The 27,932-nt window shown below is 44.5% G+C and overlaps 1 protein-coding gene across 2 annotated transcripts; it reads right to left on the bottom strand.

The window, feature by feature from the left end:
• Positions 1-341: 341 nt before the first annotated feature.
• LOC100359192 (olfactory receptor 5J3-like) lies at positions 342-15,569 on the bottom strand. Of its 2 annotated transcripts, none has more exons than XR_011383847.1 (2): positions 15,213-15,569; positions 342-781 (listed from the first exon to the last, which is right to left on the bottom strand). XR_011383847.1 is itself a non-coding variant. In XM_002708967.3 (2 exons), the coding sequence occupies exon 2, from the start codon at positions 10,866-10,868 to the stop codon at positions 9,909-9,911; it is 960 nt and encodes a 319-aa protein (XP_002709013.1). In that variant the 5' UTR covers positions 15,213-15,569; the 3' UTR covers positions 8,991-9,908. The 2 variants fall into 2 exon arrangements, 1 of the variants encoding a protein (XP_002709013.1); XM_002708967.3 differs by lacking the exon at positions 342-781 and adding an exon at positions 8,991-10,868.
• Positions 15,570-27,932: the final 12,363 nt, after the last annotated feature.

Genomic DNA, 27,932 nt, shown 5'->3' with positions numbered 1-27,932 from the left:
ACAGATCTTCCAATCACTGGCTTACTCCCCAAATCCTTGCAACAGTCCAGGCTGGGCCAGGCTGAAGTCAGGAACCCAGAGCTCAATCCAGGTCTCTAATGTAGTCAGCAGGGACTCAAGTACTTGAGCTATAATTTGCTACCTCCCAGAGTGCGCATTAGTAGGAAGCTGGATTGGAAGTGGGAGAGCCAGGACTCTAACCAGGCATTCAGATATGAGATACTGACGCCCTAAGTGGCATCTCACCCACTGTGCCCAAGTTTGTCCCTGTTAAGCAACTTTTTTTAAAAAAGATTTTTATTTATTTATTTTTAAAGATTTTTATTTATTTATTTGAGAGGTAGAGTTACAGAGAGAAAAGTTTTCCATCCGCTGGTTCACTCCCCAAATGACCATGACGGCTGGAGCTGAGCCGATCTGAAGCCAGGAGCCAGCAGCTTCTTTCAGGTCTCTCACACAGGGTGCAGGGGACCAAGCGCTTGGGTCATCTGCTACTGCTTTCCCAGGCCATAGCAGAGAGCTGCATTGGAAGTGGAACAGCTGAGACTCAAATCAGCGCTCACATGGGATGCCGGCACCACAGGCCCAGGATTAACCCACTGCGCAGCGCCGGCCCCCGTTAAGCAACTTCAACAGTTTCAACAAGCAAACCCCAAAATTTCAGTAGCTTAACGAAATTTCTTCATCTGGCAGCAGAAGGGATTGAGGGTCTAGGCGTCCTAATACCAACCTACTTCCACAAGTCGGTGTCTTGAAAAGACTTCTCTCTTCTGATCACATCCTGGAAGGGAAGCCACAGACGATTGGTGTTAACTTGTCTATCATGAAGAGTCAAAGTCAGGGGGCCAGCACTGTGGCATAGTGGGTTAAGCCACTGCCTGCAATGCTGGCATGCCATATGGGCGCTGGTTTGAGTCCTGGCTGCTCCTCTTCTGATCCAGCTCTCTGCTATGGCCTGGGAAAGCAGCAGAAGATGGCCCAAGTCCTTGGGCCCCTGCACCCGCATGGCAGACCTGGAAGAAACTACTGGCTCCTGGCTTCGGATCAGAAAGTATCTGTTCAATATTTGAATGGCTGAGGTAGATAGCAACTGATAGTTAATTAAATAGCATTGTACAGTGCAGCCACCTCACATACCTGTTTCACTTTGATTTTTTTCTGACTTCCATGTAATCAAGATGCATTCCTGTTTTGTGGTTTATTATTCTCTCTCTCTTTAATATTTATTTAATTGAAAGTCATAGTTACACAGAGAGAGAAGGAGAGGCAGAGAGAGAGAGAGAGAGAGAGGTCTTTCAACTGCTGGTTCACTCCCCAGTTGGCCGCACGGTTGGAGCTGTGCTGATCTGAAGCCAGGAGCTTCTTCTGGGTCTCCCACATGGGTGCAGGGGCCCAAGGACTTAGGCCATCTTCTACTGCTTTTCCAGGCCACCGAAGAGAACTGGATTGGAAGTGGAGCAGCCAGGACTCGAACCAGCACTCATATGGGATGTGGCACTGCAGGTGGCGGCTTTAACCCACTATGCCACTGCATTGGCCCCTTTTAATTTTCTCTTTGGGAGTATCTCTCTCTGTGTGTGTGTGTGTGTGTGTGTGTGTCTCACATTATCTGGTTTAAATTTAGAAAAATCATTTTTAGTAAGTTTCACTATGTTGTACATTAGTAACCTTCAACTTCAGGTAACCATCAGCAACCTTCAACCCTGGCTTCAGGGTTAGTTTTACTGCTTGCACTGACACCATGCAACTTGAGTGTCTGATTCAAAAGATACTTGGCAGAGATAGGTCAGCCCAGGCAAGGAGTGTCAGTGCTTATGTACCTGGGAAGGCAATGGATGTTGGCCCAGGTACTTGGGCCTCTGTCACCCATGCAGGAGACCCTGAGTTCCAGTCTCCTGGCTTAGGCCTGGTCCAACCCTGGCTTTTGCAGTCATTTGAGAAATGAACAAATGAGTAGAAGATCTCTCTCACTCTTTGTCTCTTCCTCTCTGTTATTCTGCCTTTCAAATAATACAAAACAGGGGCCGGTGCCGTGGCTCACTTGGTTAATCCTCTGCCTGCGGCGGCAGCATCCCATATGGGCTCCAGGTTCTAGTCCCAGTTGCTCCTCTTCCAGTCCAGCTCTCTGCTGTGGTCCAGGAAGGCAGTGGAGGATGACCCAAGTGCTTGGGCCCTGCACCCACATGGGAGACCAGGAGGAAGCACCTGGCTCCTGGCTTCAGATTGGCGTAGTTCCATCCGTCGTGGCCATTTTGGGGGTGAACCAATGGAAGGAAGACCTTTCTCTCTGTCTCTCTCTCTCACTGTCTATAATTCTACCTGTCAAATAAATTAAAAAAAATACAAAACAAATAATTTTAAATATTTTATTTATTTATTTATTTATTTATTTGAAAGACAGAATTACAGAGAGAAGAGGGGGAGAGAGATTTCTACCCAAGGAAATTTCTACCCAAAGAAACAGTCTGCCTCAATTTTTAGAAACATGAGTTAACTAGCACCTTATTTCTTCTTCTTCTTTTTTAAAAAAGATTTATTATTTTGAAAGGCATATTTTTAAAGAGGCAGAGGCAGAGAGAGAGAAAGGTCTTCCATCCTCTGGTTCACTCCCCAAATGGCCGCAACGACTGGAGCTGGGCCAATCTGAAGCCAGGAGCCAGGATTTTCTTCCGGGTCTCCCAGGCGGGTGCAGGGGCCCAAGGACTTGGGCCATCTTCTATTGCTTTCCCAGGCCATAGCAGAGAGCTGGATGGGAAGAGGAGCATCGGGGACTCGAACTGGTGCCCATATGGGATGCCAGCACTGCAGATGGTGGTTTTACCTGCTATGCCTGCAGTGCTGGCCCCATAGCACCTTATTTCTGACTTATTTGTATGTTTTATTATCCCTTGCAGACTGTCCAGTTTTAGACAAATCTATTATGTGTTTACCAAATTTCATTTCTTTTTCTTCTCTCTAAATAAAAAAGATAACCTTTCCTGGCCCCTTGGCTTTTTTTTTTTTTTTTTTTTTTTTTTTTTACAGGCAGAGTGGACAGTGAGAGAGAGAGACAGAGAGAAAGGTATTCCTTTTTCCACTGGTTCACCCCTCAATGGCCGCTGTTGCTGGCGCTGCGGCTGCGCTGATCAGAAGCCAGGAGCCAGGTACTTCTCCTGGTCTCCCATGCAGGTGCAGGGCCCAAGCACTTGGGCCATCCTCCACTGCCTTCCCCGGCCACAGCAGAGAGCTGGAGTGGAAGAGGAACAACTGGGACAGAATCTGGTGGCCCAACTGGGACTAGAACCTGGTGTGCCGGCGCCGCAGGCAGAGGATTAGTCTATTGAGCCGCGGCACCGGCTCCCTTGGCTTTTTATGTCAAGGTTATAAGACTGTGGGTTGGGGGCTGGTATTGTGGCATGGTGGGTTAAGCCCTGCATCTGCAATGCAGACATCATATATAAATGTGGATTAGATTCCCGGATGTTCCACTTCCAATCCAGCTCCCTGCCAATGTGCCTGGGAAAGCAGTGGAGGATGACTCAAGTACTTGAGCACCTGGCACCCACGTTGGCCAGTCTTAGCCCCAAAGTCATTTAGGGAATGAACAAGCAGATGGAAGATCTCTGTCTCCCTCTCCCTCTCTCTCTAATTCTGCCTTTCCAATAAATAAATAAATCTTAAAAAAAAAAAAAGACTGTGGGTTGCAGTTATGTGAGCCATCCTCAAGCTAGGCCCTTAAACATACTGTATGCTTTGACCATTTCCCTGACCACTGGGTCTTTTTTTCTTTTTCTTTCTTTTTTTTTTTTAATATTTATTTATTTGAAAGTCAGAGTTACACACAGAGAGGAGAGGCAGAGAGAGAGAGAGAGAGAGAGAGAGAGAGAGAGAGAGGTCTTCCATCTGTTGGTTCACTCCCCAATTGGCTACAATGGCCAGAACTGTGCCCATCTGAAGCCAGGAGCCAGGAGCATCTCTGGGTCTCCCACATGGGTTCAGGGGCCCTAGGACTTGGACCATCTTCTACTGCTTTCCCAGGCCATAGCAGAGAGCTGGCTAGGAAGTGGAGCAGCTGGGTCTTGAACCGGTGCCCATATGGGATGCCAGCACTGCAGGTGGTGGCTTTACGGGCTACGCCACAGTGCCGGCCCTCACCATTAGGTCTTAAATTTAGGGTACAGGTTGTGTTGGTGATATTGTAAGATGGAAGGGACCCAGGTCCTGCATCACTGGGATGGATGAGTTGCCCCGAAAAATCAATTGTGTGTCTCAAATTCAGCCCACGTAAACCCTTTGTAGCAGTAAGTTACTGACACTTTGGGGTTAATTATTGTAGCAAAAACTATCTGCTTAATTCGTGTTCTGGTTGTTAATCTCATTAGGACCTACTACATTATGTTGTACCTAATTGCCACATAAATAATTTTTCAGATGAATGAGTTAGTTTTTTTAAACTGTCTCTGTACTATAATATTTTAGTTTTTCAAAAAAATTTTATAGGCCCTTAAATAATAACTGCTCTAGTTCTTTTAAAAAAAAAAACGATTTGTTGGTGCTGGCACTGTGGCGTAGCAGATAAAGCTGCCTTCTGTAGTGCTGATATCCCATAGGGGCACTGGTTCGAGACCCAGCTGCTCCACTTCTGATCCAGCTCTCTGTTATGGTCTGGAAAGCAGTGGAAGATGGCTCAAGTGCTTGTACCCTTGCACCTGCGTGGGAGACCCTGAGAAGCTCCTGGCTCCTGGCTTCAGATCCGCCCTGCTCCTGATGCTGTGGCCATTTGGGGAGTGACCCAGTGGATGGAAGACCTCTTTCTCTCTCTCCACCTCTCTCTGTAACTGTGACTTTCAAATAAATAAATAATAAAAACATCTTAAAAATGATTGTTTTGTTTTACTTGAAAGGCAGAATAATAGGAAGAGACAAAGAATGAGAGAAATCTTCTACCCACTGATTCATTCTTCAAATGACTGCAACAGCCAGAGTTGGACCAGGCCTACCTAAACCCAGAGATTGGAACTCCTCAGGGTCTCCTGCATGGATGGCAGGGGTCCAAATACTTGGGCCAATGTCCATTACCTTCCCAGGTACGTTAACAGGAAGCTGGATTGGAAGCAGAGCATCTGGGATTCTGAACTAGCATTCCAATATTGGATGCAGGCATTGTAAGTGCTGGCTTAAATTTCTGAGCCGCAGTGCTAGCCCAATGTTCTAGTTCTCACTTCCATTACAAGCACATATTAATAATGTAGCTTTTAAGTTAAAGAAGACAATAGTGAGAAATCTTTACATTCAGCTTCCTGGGAAAGACTTAAAATTTATTTATTTATTTATTTAATCTGAAATGGAGTGGGGGGGGAGGGTTAGAGAGAAAGATTTTAACAAGAAACTGGAATCACGAGCGAAACAGGGACTTGAACCTAGGCACTTTGATGTGGGATGCAGGTGTCTCAAGTGGTGTCCTAACCACTACCCTAAACATCTGCCACAGCATTTTAAGAATTATTTTTTTTTTTAGAATAAGATCTCAAAATTACACGTGCTCATTAAAAGAATTTTGGAGGGGCCAGTGTTGTGGTGCTGAGGGCTAAGTCACCACCTGTGAAGCCAGCACTGCAGAGCAGCATTGGTTCGAGTCCTGGCTGCTCCATTTCCTGTTCAACTTCCTGCTGATGTGCCTCAGAAGGCAACAGAGGATGGCCAAGTGCTTGGGTCCCTGCTGCCTGCATGAGAGACCTGAATGGAGTTTCAGGCTCCTGGCTTTGGCTTGGCCCAGCACTTGCTGTTGGAACCATTTGGGGAGTGAACCAGCCATTGGAAGATCTCTTTTTCCATCTCTCCCTTTCTCTCTGTCTTATTGCCTTTCAAACAAATAAAATTAATCTTAAAAAATTTTTTGGGGGCTGGCGCTGTGGCACAGCAGGTTAACGCCCTGGCCGGAAGCACTGGCATCCCATATGGGCACTGGTTCTAGTCCCGGCTGCTCCTCTTCCAATCCAGCTCTCTGTTGAGGCCTGGGAAAGCAGCAGAAGATGGCCCAAGTCCTTGGGCCCCTGCACCCATGTGGGAGACCCGGAAGAAGCTCCTGGCTCCTGGCTTCGGATGGGCGTAGCTCCGGCCATTGTGGTCAACTGGGGAGTGAATCATTGGATGGAAAACCACTCTCTCTCTCTCTCTCTCTCTCTCTCTCCTCTCTCTGTGTAACTCTGACTTTCGAATAAATAAATAAATCTTTAAAAATAAAATTTGGAAAAATTTTAAGAAAAATAAGGCCGTATTTTTTCTCATTGTGCTACCACGCTAACACAGCCATCATTTACATTTTTATTTTGCTGTTGCCCAGTTGTTACATTGTTATGATCACATTCTAGATATTCCCAGCATGTTGTCAATATTATTATATAGTCTTCATAAACCCAATTTTAAATGGCTATATCATCACCCATTAGGGAATGAATCACTTAATCTCTTTTGTCTTTTGGACATTTGATTAAATGTTTGTTTATTTTCATCTACTTTAAAGGGGGGGAGGGGAGAGAGAGAGAGAGAGAGAGAGAGATATCTTCCATCTTTTGGTTCACTGGTCAAATGCCTGCAACAGCCAGAGCTGGGTAAGGCCAAAGCCAGGAGTCCAGACTCCAGCTGAGTCTCCCACGTGGATGTGAGGGGTCCAAGCACTTGAGTCTTTTCTGCTGCCTCCCAGGATGCGTTAGCAAGAAGCTGATTGGTAGTGGAGCAACTTCAACTTGACCTGGTGCTCCAACTTGGGTTGTGGCCTTCTAAGCAGCAACTGAACTTGCTGCTCCGCACTCTGGTGGGTCTGTATTTTGAGCAATATTTTCTGTATTTATAATAATTTCATTAAGATGTGTCTTAGGAAAAGTTTTTTTTTTTAAGATTTATTTATTTATTTGAGTCAGAGTTATAGAGAGAGGGAGAGACAGAGGGAGAGAGAGATCTTCCATTCACTGGTTCACTCCCCAAATTGTTGCAAAAGCCAGAGCTGGGCTGATCTGAAGCCAGGAGCCAGGATCCACCTCTGGGTTTCCCATATGGGTGCAGTGGCCCAAGCAGTTGGGCCATCCTCCACTGCCTTCCCAGGCCACTAGCAGGTTGGTGGATTGGGAGTGGAGTAGCCGAGACTTGGAGTGGTGCCCATATGGGATGCTGGCACTGTAGGCCGAGGCTTAACCTACTCTGCCACAGTGTTGGCCACGAAAAAGGTTTTTAAATACTCCAAATTACAAGGCTGAAATCAACTGAGTTCAGGTTATACATTTGTGTTAGTTTAAAAGCATGCTTTCCTAGGCCGGTGCCGCGGCTCACTTGGCTAATCCTCCGCCTGCGGCGCTGGCACCCCGGGTTTTAGTCCTGGTTGGGCGCTGGGTTCTGTCCCGGTTGTTCCTCTTCCAGGCCAGCTCTCTGCTGTGGCCCGGGAGTGCAGTGGAGGATGGCCCAAGTGTTTGGGCCCTGCACCCGCATGGGAGACCAGGAGGAAGCATCTGGCTCCTGGTTTCGGATCGGCGCAATGCAACGGCCATAGAGGCCATTTGGGGGGTGAACCAATGGAAGGAAGACCTTTCTTTCTGTCTCTCTCTCTCACTGTCTAACTCTGCCTGTCAAAAAAAAAAAAAAAGAAAAAAAGAAAAAAAAAAAAGAATGCTTTCCAATCCAGTGTTAGATCCTGAATTATGTCTATAAGTTTAATTCCTTCATTTCTATGAGTCTCCAAGCCACACACACTTACTGTATTGCATGGATTTCTAAGATACTCAGGCCAGGTTTGAGTATTTAGTGTAGTAGTTATGACACTGCTTGGGATACATACATCCTATACTGAAGTGCCTTAGTTCAAGTCCTGGCTCCGCCCCCATTCCAGCTTCCTGTAATGTACCCTGGGAGGCAGCAGGTGATCATTCAAGTGACTGCATCCCTGCCACCCACATGGGAGAACTATGGTTGGGTTCTTGGTTCCTAGGCTTTTGCCTGGTCCAGCACCAATTGTAGTGGACATTTGGAAAGTGAACCAGCAAGTGGAGATCTCTGTCAATCTGTCTATGTCTTTCTTTCAAGTAAAATAAATAAAGAAAGGTATTTAGGCCAAATAGAAAGATATTTTTTGAAGCACAGTATTTTCCGTAACAGTGTAATTGCTCAAACATCATACATGCGTACACGTGTGTATATACACACACATCCTTGATCATGCATGCACACACAGTTACACACATGCACACAATCACATCCCTGAGAATTATGAGACATTCACATGCATCTTGCTAGAAAACAGATCTAGAGGAAAGGTTTCTCTTGATTCTGTGGTTTGAATGAAACAGGATTAGCCAAATGTAGTTGCAGTAAGAAGTAAGCCGTCTCTACTCAGCTCGTCTCTCTTTTTGAGCCACTTGCTGCCCATTCCTTTTGCACTAAATCAGCAGCAGAACAGAAATGAATGTGTGGTGGTTGTGGTGGGATTGAAGTGTCCTCGGTGCTGACGTGAGAGCCCTGATGTTGAAAACTCACCTGTTCACTAATGGTATGACTGCAGATTATTAACTTATTTTTACTGAATTGCGTCTCTCTCATTTGTAAAGTAACATCAAGGTAACATTGGCTGCCTCACACTATGATGGTGGGGATTCGATATGATAATGGATAAAAACGTTTTTAGCTATAAACCCCTGTCCAAAGTATCATGTTTACTCTTTCCCCCTTACTACTTCTACCTCCTTCAAAACCAGGATCGATCCTGGTTAGGTCCATCCATAATGTGATTTGGCTCTTCTGGTCCCAGGAGCTTCAGAAGCTGTGGGTTATGGTGCAGATGTGACCAAGTCCAAGAGTCACACCACACACAACCGTTCCTGAAAGCAGCACAGAAATGGCATCAAGAATCCCCGATCACAAAGACAGGCACCTTTTTTTTTTTTTTTTTTTTTGACAGGCAGAGTTAGACAGTGAGAGAGAGAGAGACAGACAAAGGTCTTCCTTCCATTGGTTCACCCCCCAAATGGCTGCTATGGCCGGCGTGTTGCACCGATCCGAAACCAGGAGCCAGGTGCTTCCTTCTGGTCTCCCATGCGGGTACAGGGCCCAAGCACTTGGGCCAACCTTCACTGCCTTCCCCAGGCCACAGCAGAGAGCTGGCCTGGAAGAGGAGCAACCGGGACAGAATCTGATGCCCCAACTGGGACTAGAACCCGGGATGCCAGCGCCACAGGTGGAGGATTAGCCTAGTGAGCCACGGCACTGGCACAAAGATAGAAATCTTTCAAGGGGGTAGACTCCAAGTTCCTGAGGAGCATGGGTTTTGCTCCTCAACAAGAAAGGCCTAAAGAAGATGCAGGCCAGCAATGGCAAGGCTACGAGTGCTTGTGTGAAGCCATTGAGACCCTCGTCAAGCCCAAGGAAGTAAAGCCCATGATCCCAAATGGTGATCACCAGCAAGCTTGATTGGCTTGTCTACATCGCCCACACGAAGCTTGGGAAGTGTGCTTATGCCCGCATTGCTAAGGGTCTTAGAGGGTCTCAGACAAAGACCAAGGCCAAGGCTAAGACACGATCTTCAAATCAAAGGCAAGGTCAAGGTTCAAACCATGCCTAAAGCTCAGGCCCAAACCAAGCCCAAGCCTCAGGCCTAAACCAAGCCCTGGGCCAAGGCCAGGCCCAGGCTATTTCTGCATCTGCAGCCCCATTCTGATTCAGGCTCCTCCCAAAGGTGCCCAGCACCCCTCCCCCGAGAAAGCTTTGTAGTAGCAGACTTTGTCTGCCAATGCAAGGACAGGACTGGTGTGACCCCTGGGTTTTTGTCTTCATGGGGCTAATGTCCTTCTGTGTTATTTGTACAAACAAACCTGAGGCAGTGTAAACAAACATGTGATTTGGGAGATGCTTTGTCTTCCTCATTCCAATCAATAGCCTTGCAGGGATCAGCAGGGAAAGACGTTGACTTGGAGCTTTCTCTGTAGGGCGTTCTTTACCTCCTTGTTGCGGAGGCTGTAGATGAAGGGGTTGAGCATGGGAATTATGATGGTGTAGAAGATGGACACTACTTGGCCATTGCTGTCATGAATGGATCCATGGGGCTGGACATAGGTGAAAACCACAGTGCCATAGAAAATGGCAATGGCCAGGAAGTGGGAGGCACATGTGGAGAGAGCCCTCTCCCGCCCAGCTGCTGAGTGCATCTTCCCAATGGCCACCAACACCAAGCTGTAGGACATAAGGATGACTGTGGCAGGCAGAAGGGTAACCAGAGCAGAGAAGATATAGAGGACCACCTCTGCTGTGGCTGTGTTGGCACAGGCCAGGTGGAGAAGGGGTGGGATGTCACAGAAGTAGTGTGCCACCTGGTTGGGCCCACAGAAAGGCAGGGCAAAGACATTTCCAGTCTGGATAGCAGAGTTGGCTCCTCCAAATGCATAGGAAGCAGCCACCAGCTGGAGACAGGTCCTCTTGGTCATGGTAGAACCATAATGGAGGGGGTGGCAGATGGCCATGAAGCGGTCATAGGCCATGGAGGCCAGCAGGAAGCTTTCAGCTGTCACATGCAGAACAAAGAAAGTCAGCTGGACCACACAGCCCTCAAATGAGATGGACTTGTCGGAGGCCAGAAAGTTGACCAAGAGCTTGGGTGTAACTACAGAAGAGTAGCAAATATCAAGAAAAGAGAGAACGCTGAGGAAGAAATACATGGGGCTGTGGAGACGGGAGTCTGTGAAGATGAGCGACATCATCCCCAGGTTGCCCACCACTGTCATGGCATAGATGAGCAGGAACGTTCCGAAGAGAAGCTCCTGGATGTCTGGGTAATTGGAGAATCCCAGCAAGATGAACTTTGTGACAGGGGTGTGGTTGCCACTGGCAAGGGCTTGTTCTCCTGGAGTCATCTGTAGAGGTGACAATTGATAACCACTCGATCAATGTATTACTTAAACATGTCCACTATTGTTCACGGTGCAATGAGAGAGAACAGCAGGCAAGGACAAGCTCCCTCCACAAGGAGCTAATGGAAGCAGCATCCCACAGTGGGAGGAGCATGGGCTGCAAAGCCAGGAGAATGAGGCACTTACTGGTTGTATGTCTCTGGATAAACTATATCTGAACCTTGACTTCCTCATATGTAAAATGAAGAAAATAGTCTACTTCTCAGGGTTGTTGTGTGGCCTAAATGAGAACATGAATGTAAAATATCCAAATATCTGGAACACAGTAGGTGATGGATAAAGGGGGCCTCTTCCTTGACTGCTGTGCCTGTATCTCTATGAGATGGTTATAATTCTACTTGACACTTATTTCACTCAATATTTTTAAAAGTAGAGATATAATTCACATGTCATCACAATTCATCATTTTAGGTTGTACAGTTCAGTGATAGTCTATTCTCAAGGTTGTGTAACAATCCATCCTGTTTCATTCCAGGACATGTCCATCACCCAAAAAAGAAAACTCCGTATCTGGTAGCAGATGCTCTTCATTATCCTCCTTCCCCAGCCTCTGGAAACCATTAATCTATTTGCTGTCTCAACAGAGTTGCCAATTCTGGGCATTTCATATGAATAGATTCACACAGTATATGGCTTTTTGCATCTGATTTCTTTCACTAACCTCAATGTTTTCAAGGCTCATCCGTGTTGCAACATGTGTTAGAATTCATCCTGTCTTGTGTTTCAACATCCTCAGGACATCACCTCCTCTGTATCATAACCACCTAGTCCTCTGCAAAGCTATTGAGTGTGACATTTCATGGGAGACCATCAGCTCGGAAGTGGTATTTAGTGCTTTCTTGATTGTCCTTCACCATGTGAATCTGTGGGAGGACTGGACAGGCCCATGATCCTTTCCTTCCTCCTCATTCTTTCCACGCTTCTGCTCCCTCTGCCCCTTCTGAAACTTCCTCTGAAAATCCAAGCTGTATTCTGAAAATCAGTCCTAATCCCTTCATCAATGTTAAATAGGTTTAGGCTGAGGACAAGGAGGATATGTCATGTCTCTGTGCAGAAGAACATAGAATAAAGAAAACACAGAATGGCCTCATCTTCATTCCTACCTACTGTAACAGGTACAGAATATGACCGAAAGAGCACTGAACTGGCTGGATGTAGACCTACTGTTTTGTTCCATTTGTGCTGCTATTTTGCTCTGTTACCTTGGGTGCTCCTTTTGGTGCAGTGTGTCCCAGGGAGCACAGAAAGAATCCATACGAACTTGTTTAGAAGAGAGAATAATCTTGGGGCTGGCATTGTAGCATAGTGAGTTAAGCTGCCACCTGCAATGCTGGCATCTCACATGGGTGCTAGTTCATGTCCCAGCTGCTCCACTTCTGATCCAGTTACCTGCTAATATGCCTGGGAAAGTAGTGGAGGATGGCCCAAACGCTTGGGCTCCTGCACTCTTGTGGGAGACCTGCATAAAGCTCCTGGCTCCTGGCTTTGGCCTGACCCAGCCACAGCTGTTGCAGGCATTTGGGGAATGAGCCAGTAGTTGGAAGATCTCTCTCTGTCTCTTTCTCTGTCTCTCCCTGTCCCCTACCCTCTCCTCCCATCAGCTCTGTGGCTGTGCCTTCCAAATAAATAAAATAATAAATCTTAAGGAAAAAAGAATAGAGGATAATGTAAATGTGATTATAACAGACAATTTTAGGAGGCTTTCTCCAGTTCACAAGGATCAATTTAAGTACCTTGCCCACTTATAGCTGTGATTTCTGACAAATACATTTTGCATTGCAACAGTACAAAATATTTGAGAAACTCTGTTAACATAAATGAATAGATGCAGATATAAGTAGTTTTTTATGATTATACCATTCAATTCCTTGAACAACTTCTTAGTTATGCCAAAAATCATATGGTGGTGTGTCATCAAAAATTATTTTTAATGCTTTAACATCTGTTCATTTGAAAAGATCCTCCCTCCACTTTGTATAAAGATTTTCATCTGAGTTAAAAAGGATTTTATAGGTAGTTATTAAGGCCATTTATTTTTTCAACACTTATTTATCAAATTATATCTTTGTGTGGTATCCTGGAAGTTTCTCTATGCTGGTGTAATGCCTTCCAGTAAGACTCAGGTTGGGCTAGAAGCATGCATTCATCTTCTTAAAAAATTGTACAGATTTATGGTTGCAATGTGGTAATTCAATACATGTATGCAATGTATAATAATCAAATCAAGATAATTAGCATTTCTATCTCCTTAAACATTTATCATTCTCTGTATTGGGAACCATTGAACTACTCTCTTCTACTTCTTTATAAAAATATAATAAATTGTTGTAAACTGTAGTCATGTTACTATGCTGTAGAACACTTATTCCCTTTACATAACTGTATTTGTGTGCCTATTATCTGTTACCTCCCTCTATCCTCCTCCCTAAAGCATGCATTTCTTTTCAAAAGTTGAAGAAGGGCAAGAAAAAGGAAGATAAGAAAGGGGTTCAGCATTTTCATCAAAGACATGTTCTCCAGGACGTAAGTTTTAGGAAAGTGTAGATATGGACACGGAGGTTGTGGGACTTGATTACTTTGCTTATGAACCCATTGAAGCATCTTTACTTGCCTGCGAGGGTACGCAACCCATTTGAAAACTGTGGTCTTAGAAAAAATAGTCAGCTCCTGAGACTTCCAGGACCCTTGCGTCTCCTCCTCCCAGAGCTGGGATTGTGACTATGTGATGCAGGAGATACTCTAGAATATCCTTCCTGGGCCAGCCTTTTATTCATTGTGATGATCAGAATATGCAGCTCTGAACGTCAGGGTCCTGGGGTTGGGACAGAATCTCATCACTAGATCACCTCTTGTGGTTTAAGCCAGCAAAGTCAGCCTCTGGCCATGGACTCCAATTTCTTCCCCCAGTGGTATCATTTATGTTTACTCTTTCTGTTTAACTTTCTGAGGGGTTTGGTTCTGTCCATGAGTCTCTGATCTACAATGAATATTTTACTTTCATTTTTCTCTAATAGAATACAACCTGATCTCCACACACACACATACACACATACCCAAAGTTGTACTCAACATTGTTTTTAGGCTGAGCTCCTGGAACCTACTCTTCAGCAAATGAAGTTTCTTGTCCTCACTCATCCCCTTTCTACCATCTCCCCGTAGGTCCAGGGCTCTGTTCTATGCTAATCCTCTCCTGCTGTCACCCTGGCTCCAGGGTTTCTTTTTGATTCCTTCAGAGATGCATCTATTAACAATCCTCAATTACAGAGACTTTGACCAATAGCCTTACAGGGACTATTGCAAAAGTCCTCTAAGTTTCCTCCTTTAATTCTTCAAAGATCTCCCTTAGCCCTTTTAGTCTGACTTCTCTTAAACCACTGAATTCTTGTTTTGTGTGCTGTTGAAATCTTGCAGTTGGTTTTCACTCACCCAGATGTATTTAGAATTGTTTAACAGGACTTTGTCAATGTTTCCACCTTTCTTTTCCCCATTGGGTTGTTTAGCTTCCCTATCACATTATAACTTCTGAGAGCAGAGGATATTTTAACTTTTATATCAAGCATACAACACATCTGAACAACTGTCACTGTTCAAAAACATTTGCTCAAAGATATTTGAACGATGGCAGTTGTTCAAAAGTATTTAAATAATTGCAGTTGTTCAAAAGTATTTAAACAATTATAGGTATTCAAAGTATTTCAGCAACTATTATTTAAGATGGCGTAAGATGTGGCTGTGGCCAGTTAAGATCTTAAAATTTTGTTGGGAGACCAACTTGCTTCCATTAGGGTGATTGAGTCTGGGAGTGATCTGGGCAAGGCTTCAGCATGAGGGGACACAGGGCTGGAGTTTGCAGAATGAGCAATTCTGGTTTGGTGGATATGGGGAAGTACAATGGTCTGTAAGCAGGCCCTAGTCACCCTCCTTAAACATTTCCAGGTGGCCTGGAAAGCCTCAGGAAGCTTGGTTGTGTTCCTCACAACTGAGCCTCAGTTTCTCCAGTTAGAAAGATAATGTGTGTTCAAGTACTTATCACACCTTCAGAAGCACGGTGGGCACTTGATATACATTAGCTTCCATCCCACAAGTCAGATTATGAAATCATAGTGCAGAGGGAGCTGGAAGAAACTGCTAAGGACCCTTGCATGCTATCGGATCTCAGGCCCGCAGAGTGGCGGATGGCGTGGCTGTAGGTACTGGGGGAAGGGAAGCAGAAAAGAACAGGCCACCTCAGCTTTCTGAATCAGCTCTTGTGGCACCCGGTAGAATTTCCAACAGACAAATACTAACCTTAGCAGACGGCACTCCCAGGCTGCTCCACCTCCTACGGGGACTCAGCAGCCTCTCAGCCTGGCCACACTGGGGTGGTCGTGGGACTCACTCTCAGTCCAGTCTGTGTCTTTCATGTTCTCTCCCCTAGAGCTGTTTCTGGGATGACCACACATTCAGACCCATCACGAGATACATATCTCAGGCAAATGGAATGTGGCCCCAAGGACTGAAGCGATGGGTGCATTCCGGTCCTGCCCAGGGGTTATAAAACCAGTTCCATCTTCTCATGATCTCTGGTGGCTTTGGAGGCGTAGAGCTCTGGGGAGGTTCTTGAAGCACACCCTTCTCTGTATCTTCTCCTGGGGTCCCGGAAGGTTCAGACCTCAGGGAAGAAGAGATGTTGAAGTTAGAATCTCCATGAGGATCTGGAGCTTGTGGTTCTGTTCTTGCCAGGAGAAAGGTTTGCAGGAACAAAGAGGAGACTTCCCACCTCCTCTTTGTATTATGAGTTCTGCATGAGAAGAAGTCATCTTGCTCCTTTGGGGAGCAGTTTACCCAGTTACTCAACTAAATGACCCATGACCCAGGGGGCTTTCTCTGATGGACACTGAAAGTTTGTTCTGGACCATTACGTTGACAAAAAACAAACAAAAAACTGGAGACACCAAGTTTAGAACCAGTGGGGAGCTGAGTGTGGTGTAGACCTAGGGTAAGGGCTAAGCCCTTCTCATCATAATCTTTCCTCAACATTTTTGTGGTCAAAGGCTGTGTTCCAGTCATGGTAGAGCATTGAGGGAAGTTGGGGGAACACCAGGGCAGGGCTTCTGGGGCCTGACTCTCCAGGAAGCTCTCTTGGCTTTGGCCGCTAGGGAATCATCTGAAGTGGCACTGGGGGCCTTGTTAACAGAATTGGCAGTTTATTTATATTAGCAATTAAAAATGATATTTTCAGAAATGAATCTAATGTCTAAACACAGGAAATGCCAATGGGCATAAAAAAGAGACAGGGGATTTGTTACTGGGAGTGAAGACGCACGCTGTGCATCCCCTGTTGTCACTCCCTCCTCCCTTGCTCCTTCGCTGCGCTTTGCTGGTGGGGGGCAGGCTCTTCCCTATCATTTGTCAGCTGACATTGCTCTCTTGAGTCTGTATCATGCTGGGCTCAGCTGAGGCTCCTGTAGAAAGAGTGGTTATGGTTCTGTGAATCATGGATTGTCAGAGTGCAAGGGAATTACATTGCATCTCTTCTAATGAATGGGCCTTCAGCCAAGGCAGTGACTCTGAGTCAGAACTGGACTGCCTGATGGGAAGACCAAGAACACGCTTAGGGCACCAGCAAAGTAGGAGCATCAACATTACCCATAAATAAATAAATAAATAAATAAAAGGATGCATTTGTATGTTTAAAGAATGGCCCTAGGGAATGATAAGACTTGAGCTTTGCTTTAGAACAACCTAGCTAGGGGCAGGTGTTTAGCACAGTATTAAGATATTGCTTGGGATGCCCAACTCCCACATCAAGGTCCTGGGTTTGAGTCCTGACTTCCTGGATTCCAGCTTTCTGCTAGCATAACTCTCAGGGAGGAAGCAAGTTATGGGTTCCTAACACCTATGTGGGAGACCTAGATTGAGTTTTCAGTGGATTTGGCTGAGCCTGTGCCAGTGTTGTGAGTAAGCCAGCAGATGGGAGGTCTTTCCCTGTCTGTCTGTCTGTCTTACTACCTTTCAAAAAAATATGTCTGGGAGGAGGTATGAGCTAGAACAAGAAGTGGCTATAAGTTGATAATTATTGAGTTCAGGTGGTAGGATATGAAAATGCATTTATCACACTGCTTTTGTGTATATTTGAACTTTTTAATAATAATTTTAAAAAGCATGCAGCATTGCATAACAAAAACTCTGCTGCAATTCCTTATATTTAAATTTTTCCATTTGGTTTTAGGTCAAAGAAAATTCCTAAGTGGAATGGTATGCACCATAATATTACAGGGTTTAACTCACAGGAAGTAAAACTGATGTTCAAAGAGAAGTGGCTTGCCTGGAGTCATGCAGATAATTAGTTATATACTCAATACTTTAACTCATGTCTCTGATATCCCAGTCTACAAATCTTTACAAAATCCCTACATGTTCTCAGGTGGTGAATGGCCAATAATTTGGGATAAATAAATACATGGAAGTTTCTGTGTTGCCCTAACAAGAGGCTTCCATACTTTATTGTTTCACTTTTCAGGAAAAAATATTAAAGAAAATCAAAACCATAATATAATAAGTGCCAACAATTTTGACTAATGAATATACACAATTTTGTCATATATGTTTCATGTATATGCTTTTAATCAGAGAAACAACACATAATAGGTCACTGAAATCTTCATGTATTCTACCCCAGTCCTGTACCTCTCCTTGTTCTGAGACAACCATGGTGATAAATTTGTCTTTTTTCCTCCCATCTTTGAAAGCATAATTTAAAAAATGAAACTTTTACTCTTACACAAATATAAAAGAAATATGTATCAATGTGTTTATGCAATTTATCAGTGAGTCAACAAAAAAATAAGACATCAAGACTGAATCAGAGCATTTGAGGGGGTGGATGTTTGGAGCAGTGACTGTTCAGACGCTGTGCGGGATGCCTGCATCCTGTATTGGAGTTCCTGGGTTTGAATTCCAGTTGATCGTCCTGCTAACGCACAACCTGGGAAGCAGCAGGTGATGGCTCAAGTACTTGAGTCCTTGCCATCCATGTGGGAGGCCTGGATTGAGTTCCAGGCTCCTGGCTTTTGCCTGGCCTACATGCAGCTATTGTGGGCATTTGGGGAATGAATCAGCAGATGGCATATCTTTCTGTCTTTCTGCTTTTCATATGAATAAACAAATAAATAAAAATTTAAAAAAGAGCAAGTTTAAAAAAAAACCATTTGAGGTGATGGATATTTGTAGGAAATTTAGAGTAAGTTTGCTGGATTGGTTGCCCAAGCAGTTCTAATCCCATATGGCAACATGGGGCCATGTTTTCTACCAGAAAGAAATTAATTGCATCACTACTGGATGAAAACCTGCAAGTTATCAAAACCTACTGAATTAACTGGAATTGTTTGTTACTTGGATTTATTTATGTTTGCCCAGCTATGAGTAACAGAAACCTCAAGCAGAGAGTTTTAAACTATTTAGATATTTATCCTTTTTATAAAAAGTAGACTCATACTTTTAAAAAACTAATTAATCAATTAACTTATATTTAAAAGACAAAGGGACACACACACACACACACACATATCTACCATCTGCTTGTTTACTTTCCAAATGTCTGTAATAGCTAGAGTTAGGTGAAGTCAAAGCCAAGAGCCAAGAACTCCATCTGGGTCTCCCATATAGGTGATGGGACCCAACTACTTGATCCATCACCTGTTGCTTCCCAGGGTGTCATTAGCAGGAAGTTGGAATCAGAAACCGAGTTGGGACTCAAATCCAGGCATTCTGATATGGGACGCAGGCATCTCAAGTGGAGACTTGTCTGCTCTTCCAAATGCCTACTTTTATGAGTTCATTTTAATATAATTATTACTTTGAGAATTATATAGTGAAAGTTTCTAGGAACATTGATGTGTTTTGCAACTAAAAGTGTGCCATGGATGTGTTTGGGGATACCTTGCATATCCATAGACCCTGTCCTTGGAAACTGTTCTTTCATTTCACTTTGAGGGGTGGAGTAGGCTCCATGACCTCCTCCCTGGGCACAGCAAACTGGATCAGCAATGGGTGTTTCCATTCTGGTCTTTCTTGGGAATCTGGGGAACGATCTGGTTGTGGGAGCTAAACTCAGAAGTCCATTTGAATCAGACTGGGAACTGGCACCACAGCCACCAGAACCATGTGTAAGCTGAATTAATGTGGGAGCAGAAGCCATGGCTAGGCAGAGGAGAACACATTTGCAGAGAAGATATAGAGAAAGGCACACAAAAATAAGCAGAGATAAGAGGCAATTTATGCCCAGTAAGAGAGACAATTGTGAAGGCACCATCACTGACAACTTCCCAGATACCAACCAGACACTGGTTTCCTGAAGCCTGTTGAGTTTAGAACCTGCAAGATTGTGCTGTCTTTGCATTATACTTCCCCTTTGCCTGAAATTAACTAGGATACTTTTCTGTTTCTTACATCCAAACAATCCTTGGTTGGAACAAAGCACAGCCCAAAACGTGGCAGTATTAAAGACATATTAAACACACCTGACATCATTTACAAGGGTGGTTTTCTGCCTTTCATCACAACATAGAGCTCCATTTCTATGAGCTCCGTGTATTGCAATATTGCCACTAGAGGCTGGCACTGTGGTGTAACGGGTTAAACTGCCACCTGCAATGCTGGCATTCCATTTGGGCACTACTTGTACCTGGGAAAACAGTGGAAGATGGCCCAAATGCTTGGACCCCAGCACCCACATGGGAGACCCGGATGAAGCCCCTGTCTCCTATCTTTGGTCTGGCCTAGTCCTGGCCATTGTGGCCATCTGGGGAGTGAACCAGTGGATGGGAAGTCTCACATATAGTTTTGTGACTTTGGAGGTTTAACAAAGACTTACAGTTCTGCTGAAATATGAATTCAAATCACTTGTACTGCCCCTGGTGTTTGGAAGGAGCCACTCTTCTACTGAGTGAATTTATTCAAGCCTTTGGCATTTGCATCTCAGTGTGCCTTTGTTGATTATGCATTTTATAGGGAAATTTGTGCTGCATAGCCTAGTATAGTTTTTTCCAAAAGTTAGTAATGACTTTTGCCAAATGTACACACTATTATAATATCTACTTAATGTTAAAAAAACCAACTCACTTAAAATTCTATTCCCACACTAAGGAAACAGTATCTAAATCTATGAGTTTAATGTGACCATTGCATTTTGAATGAATGTAAAAAATATATAACTATTAAGATAAAATTTTAAACTTATGTTTCACCTAAAGTCCTTTTATTCATACTAATATTGTCTTGTAAAATCACTTAAACCACTTACAAACCTTGGTTCTGATATTTGTGGGTTGTATAACCTTGAGTCAATTATAAAATATTGATGATTCTTGGGATTCTTATCTGTAAAACGGGGTTGAAAATCCTTACCTCAGAAGGAATGTTGAGAGCTAAATGAGATATCGCACATACAGTATACAGATTAGCACAGTGCTTAGTACCTAGTAAGTGTCCAGTGAGTGATAGTTTATATGGAATATGGGTTGCAATTTAGATTTGCAAAAATTTCTGAATTTAGATTTGTTTCTGGACACAAAGACAAAAACAGTAACCTCTTTGATTCTGTCTAGAAGAATGCATTTTCCTTAGGTTGCTAAAATCACACATCTCCAAAAAGGTGAAAATAGCCCACCTGAGCAGCCTGCTGAGGACTGATAAATGGTTGTAGAGATGTTCATTGAAAAGAAGAAGAAAAGGTCAGTCTGAGACAGAACTGGAGCGAGAGATTCCATAGACTCAAAAGTGGGCAACTCAAAAGAGCAAGTGCTGTCCAGCTATAGGGTGCTGAAATGATGCAGAACCACAGACCCCAAGTTACAAGTAATTTTGTCAACACACGTCTCTGCTTTTTCTTTTAAATAGTTTATTTATTTGAAAATCAGAGAGATGGATAGATAGATCAATAGATAGAGAGATATCTTCCACCTTCTGGTGGCCTCAATGATCCTGGCTGAGCCAGGCTGAAGCCAGGAGCCAGGAACTCCATCCAGGTCTCCTATGTGGGTGGCATGGACCTGAGTGCTGCTTTCCCAGGCACATTAGCAGGGAGCTAGATTGGAAGTGAAACAGCCAGGACTGGACCAGTGCAGCTGGGACTCAAATGGGTACTTTGAGATAGGATGCCAGTATTACAGGTGGCAGCTTAACCTGCTGTGCCATAATATTGGCTCCACATCTCTGTTTTATAAAGGTTGTATCTCAGCTATGCCTCCTCATTTTTTAAACTTTTATTTAATAAATATAAATTTCCAAAGTACAACTTTTGGATTAAAATGGCTTTTTCCCCCCATAACCTCCCTCTCACCTGCAACCATCCCATCTCCCACTCCCTCTCCCATCCCATTCTTCATCAAGATTCATTTTCAGTTATCTTTATATACAGAAGATCAATTTCATATATACTAAGTAAAGATTTCAAGTTCGCACCCACACAGAAACACAAAGTATAAAGTACTGTTTGAATACTAGCTATACCATTAATTCACATAGTACAACACATTAAGGACAGAGATCCTACATGAGGAGTAAGTGCACAGTGACTCCTGTTGTTGATTTAACAATTGACACTCTTATATATGATGTCAGTAATCACCTGAGGCTCTTGTCATGAGCTGCCAAGGCTTTGGAAGCCTCTTGAGTTCACAAACTCCGACCTTATTTAGACAAGGCCATGGTCAAAGTGGAAGTTCTCTCCTCCCTTCAGAGAAAGGCACCTCCTTCTTTGATGGCCCATTCTTTTTTTTTTTTTTTTTTATTTTTTGACAGGCAGAGTGGACAGTGAGAGAGAGACAGAGAGAAAGGTCTTCCTTTTTGCCGTTGGTTCACCCTCCAATGGCCGCCGCGGCCGGCGCGCTGCGGCCGGCGCACCGCGCTGATCCGATGGCAGGAGCCAGGATCCAGGTGCTTTTCCTGGTCTCCCATGGGGTGCAGGGCCCAAGCACCTGGGCCATCCTCCACTGCACTCCCTGGCCACAGCAGAGGGCTGGCCTGGAAGAGGGGCAACCGGGACAGAATCCGGTGCCCCGACCGGGACTAGAACCCGGTGTGCCGGCGCCGCTAGGCGGAGGATTAGCCTAGTGAGCCGCGGCGCCGGCGATGGCCCATTCTTTCCACTGAGATCTCACTCACAGAGATCTTTCATTTAGGTCACTTTTTTCCCCCCACAGTGTCTTGATTTTCCATGCCTGAGAAACTCTCATGGGATTTTTAGCCAGATCTGAATGCCTTAAGGGCTGATTCTGAGGCCAGAGTGTTGTTTAGGGCATCTGCCAATCTATGAGTCTGTTGTGTATCCTGCTTCCCATGTTGGATTGTTCTCTCCTTTTTAATTCTATCAGTTAGTATTAGCAGACACTAGTCTTGTTTATGTGATCCCTTTGACTCTTAATCCTATCATTATGATACATTATGAACTGAAACTGATCACTTTGACTAGTAAGATGGCATTGGTACATGCCACCTTGGAATTCCCTGGCACATTTCTAACTCTATCATTAGGGGTAAGTCCAATTGATCATGTGCTGAACTGTACATCTCCTCCCTCTCTTATTCCCACTCTTCTATTTAACAGGGATCACTTTTATGCCTCCTCTTCTTCACCCTTATCACAGTCTGCTATCCCAACCTTCCACTTGATCTACCTTCCTCACTCAAATCTCTGCATACCTTCCCATCCCTCTTCCATTTGACTGATAGCTGATCTTCCTGTAAGCAATGCTCCAGCTGCCAGCACATGATCCATTCCCAGGGAGGTTCTCAGTGTGGGAAGTAGCTAGAAGGAGCCTTTGCAGGCTGGCGACTCAACAGCATTTCCCCCTCAGTCATAAATATCCCCTGGAGTCAATGTAGCTAGATCATAGCCTCCGGGACTGCAGATGCTGGGGATGACAGCTTTCAGAAACAAGATCAAAGCTGCCTCTTGCTGTAACACAAAAGGCTTCATGCTCATCTCCACATTTCTCAGTATGGCCTGCCCCCATGTGCCGTCCAGCCAGACCATAGCATGTAATGCCCTTCTCTGATCCCTGTCTTCATGTTCCACAAGCTTATTAAGCCCTTCTTTCTCCTGGGCAACCTTTATCTCTTCTACATTTAAATTTCTAATTTAAATTTCCCATCCTCTTAATGCCCTAACTGAAAGCAGTATTTGTGCTTTCTATAATCCTACAGCATTTTCATGTCAAATATGCCACTTAATTCTTGGTTACTAACTGCAAATGACATCATTTTGAAAATTATTATTTTAAAGGTATATTTATTTGGAAGGCAGAGTTATAGAGAGATAAGGAGAGACACAGAGAGAGGAGCAGGAGAGAGAGAGAGAGAGAGAGAGAGAGAGAGAGATCTAACTTCTCCTGGTTCCCAAATGGCCGCAATGTCCAGGACTGTGCCAGGCGACAGCCAGGAGCCCCAGGAGATTCATACAGGTCTCCCATGTGGATGATAGGGGCCCAAGAACTTGCATCATCTTCTTCAGTTTTCCTAGGCCTCTTAGCAGGGAGCTGGGTCAGAAGTGGAACAGCTGGGACATGAACTGCATGTGGGATGCTGGGTTTGCTGGAGGTGGCTTAATCAGTTGTGCTGCAGTGCTGGCCTTTTTAAATTGTTAAACATATGGCAGTTCTGCCTTGCCTGATAAACCGCAGGTAGCTTGGAGGGCAGGGACCAAAGTGTTCCACGTTCTGTATTAGATATATTTCCAAAACACACAGCAGATACACATGTTGCTTAATAAATACTTACTGGCTGAACAATAGAAGGAAATGACTTTGGGGGTAATGAGAGGAACCACAAAGAGTGTCCTCAGGAAGGGTCTGGGACTAGAGATTTTGATAGACTGTAATTTTTCCCAGATAAGGCCCAAAAGAATGACTAGGCATCAGAGACGGGAAGAGTAGCCAAGCAATGGTTGGAGCTGGCGCAGAGCAGGTTATAAGGAAAGTTAGAATTACAGACTCTAAGGCATCTAGACTTAAAACTTGAGACATTCAGGGAATTTGATTCAATCTAATCTGATGGAGTAGTCCTAGAAATGCAGAATCGGGGGCAGGTGTTGTGGTGCAGTGGGTTAAACCGTGGCTTGGGACACCCATTTCCCATATCACTGTTGGGTTGAGTCCTTGCGCCACATCCCACCTTGCTTCTTGCTAACACATCCTGGATGAGACAGACAATGATGGCTCTGGTGCTTGGGCTCCTGTCACTCATGTGGGAGACCCAGATGGAGTTTCTGGTTCCTGGCTTTGGCCTGGCACAGCCCTGGCTATTGCAGGAATTTGTCATTCTGCCTTTCAAATAGATGGAAATAAATAAATAAATAACACTAAAAAATATAGAATCATGGGTTTGGAAGGGACAACAAGGGTCACTCCAAAAGGCATTGACTGATATGTGGTTCAGCTTTCTCAAAACCCTCCACAGGCAAACATCAAACCTCTGCTTGGACACCTTAGTATCGGGGACTTTGCTAGCTTCAGGGAAAATAAATTCAATAGAATTTTCTCAGTTCAAGAATTAAAAAGTATCTGATCATCTAGTATATACCTTGCATTATTAGGTGCGTCTTCTGGGATGATGCAAATAATCCATGGGTCTGCTTCTGTGTGGATCCTAGGAAAGTGCAGGGGATTCCCTACAACCCCGTGCCAGGTGTGCACACACCTTTGCTACTTTCTCCTATTCTTTTGTGTATGGATCAATCTTTTTGAGAACTTTATTTTCCTATTCTCTCCCTCTTCTTTTCATATCTTCACCATGATTTGGGCTTTCTCAGAGTCTTCAAATTCTGGGCTTTCTTAGAAATATTGAGGGCAAGGGAATAGGTATTTGTACCAAGAACACATCTAAAAACTGGGAGAATCCTTGAAGTCTCTTACCCTGTGATGGGAAAAGAGATACACAGTGGGAAAATGTCTCACCCATGATCAAATAGTGAGTGTGCAAGAGATTAGCCATCAACGACTTTGTCCAGTAGACTCCAGGAGAATGTTCCCAATGACCCACATCCAGCCATGTAAAATAAAAAGACTGTGATAGTTTGAAGCAGGTATGGGTGTCTCATTTGCATTCATTTGCATACACCCACACCAACCCCCAGCCATCTCAGTTGTTGCTCAAGTAAGCATGCAGCATTGCTTCTTTTCTTTGTCATTTTTAGTTTTTCATTTCTCTCTTCCTCCTCACCCACTCAGTCTTTGGCCCAGATCCTCCATGGCATGAAAGGCAGAACATTAAAATTAAACTTCAGACAGCTGTCTTTCTCTGACCATCTGGTTCCTGTGCAACAGCCCCCCAAGGCTCTTGGCCTCGATGTGCCACGCGGTGCCCAGAAAAGGGGGATACTCAGGAAGAAAGGCCCCGGCTGAGGAGGCTGATGGGGACAGGTGGGGCCACCCCGAGATTGTTCTTTGAACTCCAGCTTGGGACACACAGTCCCATAAGGCTGCACACGCTCTCTCTCATGCACTTAGTCCAGCATGTCTACACAGCAGAGCCTCACTTGCTGAGTGTTCGAGTGTATGAAGGCACACAGAAAGTTCTATGCTGTTATGCAAGTGTGTAACACCAAGATTTGGTTGTCTACTGAATGGAAAAATAATGACATTACACACTTTGGGGAACATTGCAGCCATTCTTTCATTTGATTTCTACCACAGGATTCTGAAGTAGGCATTTATGGAGGAAGTGCTATGTGAAGTCTAAAGCTCTATTCAAGTGGAATGTGTTGTTATTTTTGGCATAATCGATGGATTAATGAATTTTTAAACATATTTTTTGTTATTTATTTTATTTATTTCAAAGGATGAGAGGGAGAGGGAGAGGGAGAGAGAGAGAGATATCGAGAGAGATCTTCCTCCCACTGTTTTACTCCCCAGATGTGTGAAGCTAGGAATTTCATCCAGGTCTCCCAAATAGGTGGCAGGGGCCCAAACACTTGAGCCGTCTTCTGTCACTTTCCCCCAGTCCATTAGCAGGGAGCTAAAGTAGAGAGCTGCTGGGACACAAACTGGCATCCATACGGGATGCTGGCATCGCAGGTGGTGGCATTACCTGCTATACTGCTAGGCCACAATGCTGGCCTCCAATAAATTCCTCATAAAGACTTCTTAATGTGTATCTAAGGAATCATTTTGAGTCAAGTCAAAGAGGCAAATTTGTCATAAGATTTCAGAGGGATCTCGTGAACCTGTTGGTGATTTTAAATATACCCACAAATCTCCACTAGTCCATTCAGGAGATGGGGCTTGAGTCGTGCTCCTGGTGCATGGACTGAACTTAGTGACTCACTAACGGGGAATGGGAAATTGATGATGCGTCACATTGAGGATCTGCTCATTGTATCAGTTTGCTAGGGCTGCTTTCACTAAGTGTTGCATAGTGGGTGACTCAAGCAACTTACATTTATTGTCTCATGGTCCTGGAGACTAGAAATCCAAGACCAATGTGTCAGGAAATTGGTTTATTCTGAGGAGGGAGCCTTCATGCACTGCCTCTCTTCTGGCTGCTGACGGCTTGTGGGCAGGCTTTAGTACACCTAGATTCATGGAAGCATTTCTGGGATCTCTGTCTTCATCTGGACTTGGTTTTCTCTATAGGTGTGCCTGTCTATGACTGTGTCCACATTTCCTCTTCTTATAAGGACTCCAGATCAGATTAGATTAGGCACATCCTAGTGACCTCACTTTAACTTGATTTCCTGTAAGAAATCAACCTGAGACAGATCATGAGGGATCCCACATGGATTCTATCGTGAAAGCAATGAGGGCTCATTGAAAGACTTGGAACAGGGAGTTTCGATGATTAGGTTTACACTACGTCAGCCTGGCACTTTCGTCCTGTTTGAGAGACCTAGAAGAAACCAAACTCCTTTCTATCTCAAACATAGAAGGAATGCAGGAAAAAATAACAACAGAATTTGAAATATATGACAGCTTGAAATTAAAGAAAGGAAATATCTAAGATAGAAAGATGGAGAGGCTCCTAAAAGCCATAAAACTAAGTGGAACCTGAAGCAGTGTTTCTAAGGGGAAGGGAAATGGATATATATTTTTTAAGATTTATCTATCTATTTTTATTTATTTATTTGAAAGGCAGAATTACAGAGAGAGAGAGAGAGAGGGAGATCTTCCATCCTCTGGTTCAATTCCCAAATGTCAGCAATGCCTGGAGATGAGCTAATTTGAAGCCAGGAGCCATGAGCTTCTTCTGAGTCTCCCAGATGGGTGGAGGAGCCTAAGGACTCGGGCCATCCTTCACTGCTTTCCCAGGCACATTAGCAGGGAGCTGGATCAGAATCCGAAGTGGAGCAGCTGGGACTAGAACCTGAGCCCATATGAGATGCCAGAGCTGCATGCCAGGGCTTTAACCCAGAGCACCACAGCACCAGCCCCTGGATATGGGTTTTTAAAGTTAAGGAGTGGAGTTTTAATAGCCACAGAGAGAAAGGAATCTGGACTTTTAGCTTTGTGCAGGTGTAACTGACTCAGGAGTCATAAAGTTGGCTGTACAACCAGGCCTCTGTGAATAAGAGGTTAGGACATCAGGAAACCATGCAGTTAGGGGGACATAACTCCCTGGGACCTCCTTCTGTCCCAGGGTGTCCCATATTTGCCACCCACAGCAGATTCATACATTTATTCATTAGGAGTTAACAAATCTCCCTCAGGGGCCAGGTCCTGTGCTTCGCTAAGGGATTTTTCAACAAAGCATGGGAATTTGTTAATGGAAGACAAGTGTGGGGAAATTAGTTACACGAAGCAATTCAAAGATGGTGCCCAGAGGAAGTAAGGTGGGTGAAATCCAAAGTTATTTACCACTAAAGCTAATTGGCCATGCAACATCAGGGGAGGTAACAAAACTAGTAACAAGTGTTTAGACATATGGCTAGTCCTATAGAAATCGCCCCGTAAAATGACCGTTTAAGTGATTGGTTGGTTCTTAGCCCTGCCCCAGTGACTGCAGTTTTGTGCTATAAAAGGCTCTGTTACGCGC

The sequence above is a fragment of the Oryctolagus cuniculus genome, chromosome 1 (assembly GCF_964237555.1).
Source record: "Oryctolagus cuniculus chromosome 1, mOryCun1.1, whole genome shotgun sequence".
NCBI lineage: Eukaryota > Metazoa > Chordata > Mammalia > Lagomorpha > Leporidae > Oryctolagus > Oryctolagus cuniculus.
The sequence above is the reverse complement of the archived record's forward strand: the minus strand, read 5'-3'. Positions and strand labels throughout refer to the sequence as shown.